The following is a 6,822-nucleotide window of genomic DNA, read 5'->3' on the forward strand; positions in this document are numbered from 1 at the left end:
CATTTCGTCACCATTCTAAGTAACATCATCAGTGAGCCTCCGACGAAGCACTGGTGTTATGTCCCGCTTTCTATTTTTCTGGTTAGGTTTCCTTGGGTTAGTGATGTCATTTCCTGCATTGGTGATGTCATTTCCTGTTCTTTTTCTCAGGGGATGGTAGATTGGCTCCAAATCAATGTGTTTGTTGATGGAGTTCCGGTTGGAATGCCATGCTTCTAGGCATTCTCGTGCGTGTCTCTGTTTGGCTTATCCTAGAATGGATGTGCTGTCCCAATCAAAGTGGTGTCCTTCCTCATCTGTATGTAACGATACGAGTGATAGTGGGTCATGTTGTTTTGTGGCTAGTTGATGTTCATGTATCCTGGTGGCTAGCTTTCTGCCTGTTTGTCCAATGTAGTGTTTGCCACAGTTCTTGCAAGGTATTTTGTAGATGATGTTTGTTTTATTTGTTGTCTGTATAGGGTCTTTTAAGTTCACTAGCTGTTGTTTTAGTGTGTTGGTGGGTTTGTGGGCTACCCTGATGCCAAGAGGTCCGAGTAGTCTGGCAGTCATTTCAGAAATGTCTTTGATGTAGGGGAGTGTGACTATGGTTTCTGAGCTCGTTTTGTCTGTTTGTTTGGGTTTATTGCTGACGAATCGGCGGACTGTGTTCATAGGGTACCCATTCTTTTTGAATACGCTGTATAGGTGATTTTCCTCTGCTCTGCGTAGTTCCTCTGTGCTGCAGTGTGTGGTGGCTCGTTGGAATAATGTTCTAATGCAGCTTCGTTTGTGGGTGTTGGGATGGTTGCTCCTGTAGTTCAGTATTTGGTCCGTATGTGTTGTTTTCCTGTAGACGCTGGTTTGAAGTTCCCCATTGACTGTTCGCTCTACTGTGACATCTAGGAATGGCAGTTTGTTATTGTTTTCCTCCTCTTTTGTGAATATTATGCCAGTAAGGGTATTATTGATGGTCTTGAAGGTTTCCTCTAATTTGTTTTGTTTAGTGATGACAAAGGTGTCGTCCACATAGCGGACCCAAAGTTTGGGTTGGATGATTGGCAGAGCTGTTTGTTCGAATCTCTGCATTGCTGCCTCTGCTAAGAACCCTGATATCGGAGATCCCATGGGTGTACCGTTGGTTTGTCTGTAGGTTTTGTTATTGAAAGTGAAGTGGGTGGTGAGGCATAGGTCCACTAGCTTGATGATGTTGTCCTTGCTGATGAGGTTGGTGGTGTCAGGTGTATGTGTCTTTGGTTCTTCTAATAGTGTAGTCAGTGTTTCTTTGGCCAGGTTGATGTTGGTGGATGTGAACAGGGCTGTTACGTCAAAGGAGACCATTATTTCATCCTCTTCTATCTTGGTGTCTTTGATGGTGTTCAGGAATTCTTAGGTGGAGCGAATGGAGTTGCGGGAGTCTTCTACTAGGTGTTTTAGTCTTTGGTGTAGTTCCTTGGCTAATCTGTAGGTTGGTGTTCCAGGTAGCGACACTATGGGTCTGAGGGGGGCTCCTGGTTTGTGAATTTTTGGTAGTCCATAGAAGCGTGGTGTGTTGGATCCATCTGGTTTCATTTTTTGGAAGTCTCTCTTGTTTAATTCTCCAGATTTTTGAAGTTTTTTTGAGTAAGGCTGTGATTCGGTGATTTTTGTGTACTGCCAGGTCCTGTAGCTATAACTTTGGAACTTCATTGAGCATGGTGTGCATTTTGTTTACGTAATCACATTTGTTAAGGATGACTTCTGCAGTTCCTTTGTCAGGTTTACCTAAATGTATATTGGATTGTGCTAATTGTTACACTGGAAACCAATTCAATATCATCAGTCAGGTGTGCAGTGTGATGCATTTACATGTGCGACAAGATATGTATACATAGGACTCCGTTTTATATAGGCAAACAAAATTTGTGATGTCATTGCACCTATTTCAAAACATGGAGTCACAGAGATAGCTAGTTGCTGCTACATCCCCATAGCAACATCTCAACCAATCAGAAGCTTCCTTCCTGGCCTGAGCATTAAGATTAATAGTTAACTGACCTTGCTGCATCTCCATGCTGATGATGGCCCAACCAATCAGCACCCTGTTCTCTTGCTGTATAAAATGGTGTGTCTGCAGTTGGTTCTGTTTCCTGTTTCCTAGTTCTGATTAATGCAAGGTGAAAAGCTTCAACTTCTTACCCCTCCCCCAACTGATCAGGGGGCCAGGGGACTGTGCGGGGAGACGATCGCCGGGGTTTTTCTTTGTTTTTTGCTTTTTCTTTTAGTTGGTGTATGTACCCCTAGGGTAACCCGGAGCGGCTAGCGTGACGGTGTAGGTGTATGAATATGTTTTTTTTGTATATTCTCGAATAAAGTATATTTTTTAAATTAAAAAAAATCTCCAACTTCTTACCATGTTTTGGCAATGTTTGCATTTTGTAATGCTAAGCAATCAGCTAAAGTTATGCTTTTTGACAATTATTTTATTTACCTATAACTCTCTATGGTCACAGTTATTGTGTTTCAACACTGCAAAGACCACTGTTTGCTTTCTCCTAATAACTCAACAAAGAATCAGGCTTGTCTGATTGTCTGAACTGACTTGAAAAACGTAGTTTTTGGGTCTGGGTGGCTAGAACTAAACACAGCAATGAAAATGCAATCTGTTCAGAGTAGCACGCAGTTCCAAGTGTGACTTTCCCACACTTGTTCTGCAACATTGTGTCTACCTGGATGAGTACTCTAACTGTATTTTCACCAGTATATGGAAAGCTTGGCTCACTATTGTAGTAGTAATCCTTTTTCAAAAAAGATTACAGCGGTGAAACTCCAAACAATTATAGATTGGTGAAAGTGATGGCTTTGTGCAGCGTGTATACAATAACTTCACACAGAGAAATCTGAGAGTAAATGCATTTTCAATGCAGTGAAAGTACTTATTTATAATCCTGTAGCTACCACAACATAATACAATGCAACCAGCTGGGGGCTGTGAAAGCATGTTCAGGCACAACTCACCAGCCTGTTCTTTTGTAAGGATCAGGCCTCCTACTACTAGATAAGAGCCGCCTACCCATCTGAGAGTTAGAACACAGCTACTCACGTGACAGATATCATCACTGGTGCTCCAGATTGTCTCAGTACCTATCCTACTCCGACAGCCCAAAACAATTGGCCAAGAGCAGCACCTAAAAACTAATAGATATGTTTCAGGTTGACAGCTGAGCATATTAACTATGCGTAGGGTTGGGCTGTTCTTTACAACATGACGTGGAATGCATCATACATTTTTGATGTTAATGGCTGACCAGGAGTATAGTTGGGAATTGTGTCCCAGTGAAGTAAGGGTGTTTTGTGCCAGATTGATTCTACGATGGTGGCACAGATGTATTAAAAGAGATTGGATCAGTTATATTCTCTTGAGTTTTGAAGAATGAGAGATGATCTTATAGAAACCTATAAATGCTAACAGAACTAGACAGAATAAATGCAGGAAGGATGTTTTCAATGACCGCAGGGTTCACAGTGTAAGGAACAGAAGGAAAGGCCAATTAGGACTGAAATGGGGTAAAATGAATGGTCAGCCTGTGGAATTCTGTCAGAGAAGCTGATTGAAGCCAAAACATTGGGTGTCTTCAAGAAGGAGTTGGAACTGGTTATTATGGCTAAAGGGAGCAAAGGGTACAGGAAGAAGACAGAAACAGGGGGCTGAGTTGGATGATCAGCCATGATCATATTGAAGAACAGAGCGGGTTCGATTGGCTGAAGGGTCTACTCCCTCTCCTGTTTCCTATATTTTGTATGTTTTTGTTGCGTATCTGGCCATGTTGGATTGAGGATGGTTTCTAAGAAAGATTTGGTAGGTCAATTGTTATGTTACTATGTTCTCTTTCCGTCTCACAGGTATATTCCTGGTATGCTGGCTGCCATTTTTTATCACACACATATTGAAGATCCACTGTAAGCAATGCCATGTGTCAACAGAACTTTACAGTGCTACTACCTGGCTTGGATATGTCAACAGCGCAGTAAATCCCATCATATACACCACCTTCAACACTGAGTTCAGGAGAGCATTCCTCAGGATTTTAGCTTGCTAAGTGAAGTCTTTGAGACGTTACCATTGGGATTTGAATGCTTACTTCCCCTTTCTCGCAGCCACCAGAATAAACTGTTGCCATAAAGGAACTCCACAGTCACAGTCTACTGAGAACAGTTCTATTAAAATTGTCTAATCTTCAGAGCTGTTTTTCATGGTTTTCATGGTGTTGAGAAAGCTAGAGTCAAACACCAGAGTTCAGCATACCAACCGGTATAAAGAGAATTCAAGGAAACCAGAACGTGGATGATATCAAACATAGGTCTTCAGAGTAAGGGAATGAGTGTGGAATATTTAGTCATTTATAAACTCAGAGTTAGACATTCAAAGATCAAGTTTGCAGTCATAGAGTGTTCATTCTGACACAATCTGTCTATCTTCAGAATGAGTGGAAAAGGAAATATCCAAAAGTCCAGGATGTCATAAAGTACCAAAAAAGGAGAGGGGTTGGGTAGAATACTAAAACAGATAAAGGAAATCATTTTGCTCTGATCCAAATTATCGTTTAGGGAGCTGGGACTATTTAATCTCAGTTTCCAAATCTGTTTTAAAATGGCTGTAACAGAAAGATCATTTACAGCAAGGAAATGGTGATTATCATTTAACATCTATTGATGATAAGTGTACTTCTGTGACTATTAAATGGAGGTAGCACATGAATGCTCAGTGCTTATGTTCATACATTGTTCAAATGCCCAAGCCATACACTAATGTGAGGTGCCATTTCAAGACAAGGGGTAAAGTTAACAGAAAATGTTTGGGTTTGATATGTAAGTCAAACAGATGTTCAGTTTGTATTGTGCATCAACATGTAGCTGGGAGATTTTACCCTCAAGGCTGGCCTGAGTAATAAACAGGAATTGACTGGCTTCCCTGAAAGAATGCAGGAACATGGCAAAGAATGCAGAGGCCAAAAATACAACTGTATGGAGCTAGTTGTCAGGGCACATGAGATATCTATTCATTTCCCTTCTGTCCCAACACCCCAGTGATAAAAGACACCAATAAAGGGAAGTGACAGCGAGGTATGGAAATGAAGATGATGAAGTCAATAACAGTGGGACGGAGCTTGGCAAAATAAAACTGGTGTCCATGGAGGTCTTTACATCAGAATGGCTGGAGTGGCATAAATATGTTGGAACTTATGAAGATTAAAACAAAAGGATGGATGAGGAGAACTTTGTAGAGTTTTGTCTTTTATGCTCGATATCCAAGTAACATTGGGAAATATGAGCTTTATTTCCAAAGTTGTTAAGTGTTTTTATCTCTGTGAAGTACAGTCTGATTTTTTAAATCCATACTGATGGTATAAAGCAATCTTTGGATTTGTATTAGTTTGAAATATACACAATGCTTCTCCTTCCCAGCCTGATTAAAAGTGTTTGTCTTGCAGCGAGTGCTAAGATTTTTTTCTATGTTTTGTAAAAGCTTTGATGTTTAAAATGTTCCTTCTGAAAAATGCAGAAATATTTAATTTAAAGAGTTAAGGTAACTATACTGACAAATAAAATACATGTGTTGCCAACATTAACTGGTATTATCAGACCTTTTTTAAACAATGAATTTGTCATATGTTATGCATCATCCATAAGATGCACTTTCCTTTTACATCTGTGTACTTTGATGATAATCAAGTTAAAGGAAGTCAGATTTGAGATGTTGTAGTTAGAACGATGTGTGTCAGTTTCATGGAGATGAGATAGAATTCATTACGAGACTTAATTAGCCGTGATGTTCCTTAAAGCAGAGGTCTGTTGTGAAGACCTGTCTGTTCGATGTCGATGTGTGCAGCGCTCAGATTTTCCTGGACACCAATGTACTTGTGGCATCTGTTTTCTTATTGTTAATTGGATATACTTTGAAATAGTATAGTTTTCTTTTCAAAGCTGGTGCTTGCTCAGAAAGGTTAGCAGTGTAGTTCTTCCTGTGAGACCAACAAACAACATTGTTTGAGAGGACAACAGTGACTGAATTTACCGGGCGCAAGAAGAATTAATTGTTTTTATGGAAATCAATTAAATCAGGGTGGCTCTTGTGCAAACGAATTGAATGACTCAAGAACCTCTGATAAACCCCAACAAAATTTGGTTATTCTTGTGTAATTTTACCTCTTTAGCTTTTTGTATTCACATTCGCTCCGAGTTTTTATTTTGCTGAAACCATCACTTCAAAAAGAACATTCAACTCACGTTTTCTTTCCTTGACCTTGTGTTTTTATTTGTTTCCTTTCAATCTGCTGCCCAACACAGAGGTGATGAAAAGCCAATAGGGTTTTTATTTGTCATGTGTGCTTCCAGATCCACTCCTTCCTTGCGTAACTCTAATCCATGAAAATAAAGAATTTCCCACGGCTCCTGGCTACTCCTTTGGTCGTGCCTTGTTTTTATTTTGCCCGTCTTCTGAGTTTATTGCCTCCGTAAATATTTGTTTTTTCTTTCTGTTGACTTTGCTGTGACAATGTTGGAAAGAGAGTATACTTCCATCTCTTCTCATTTTATGAGTAATATTTATATCACCTCACGGCTAATCCATTCTCCTAACATTGCTTGACCCTCCAGAAAGACCACCAGGAGGCAGCAGGCAGTTATAATGTTGTCGTGGCCAATTCTAATAATCAACAACTGGAGACTGAGTATAAGTTTGCAATGATTTTATTCAAGTGATTCTGGAGAGCATCACTCCTGTTGGATCAGAATCAGACTTTGAAGAATACAGAAAGTTTTGTCTACTTTTATACCATTTTTGGTCCCATTAATTAGCCAAAT

General features: G+C 40.0%; 1 protein-coding gene across 1 annotated transcript in view; it reads left to right on the forward strand.

Moving 5' to 3' along the window:
* LOC125457118 (D(3) dopamine receptor) overlaps positions 1–5,499 on the forward strand; it is an 83,871-nt gene extending 78,372 nt beyond the window's left edge. The window contains exon 8 of the mRNA XM_048540860.1: positions 3,862–5,499. Within this exon, the coding sequence (XP_048396817.1) occupies positions 3,862–4,058 (197 nt within the window). The 3' untranslated portion in view covers positions 4,059–5,499. The remainder of the gene's footprint in view (positions 1–3,861) is intronic.
* The last annotated feature ends 1,323 nt before the right edge of the window (positions 5,500–6,822 follow it).

This window comes from Stegostoma tigrinum, chromosome 12 (assembly GCF_030684315.1).
Source record: "Stegostoma tigrinum isolate sSteTig4 chromosome 12, sSteTig4.hap1, whole genome shotgun sequence".
In the NCBI taxonomy this organism is placed as follows: domain Eukaryota; kingdom Metazoa; phylum Chordata; class Chondrichthyes; order Orectolobiformes; family Stegostomatidae; genus Stegostoma; species Stegostoma tigrinum.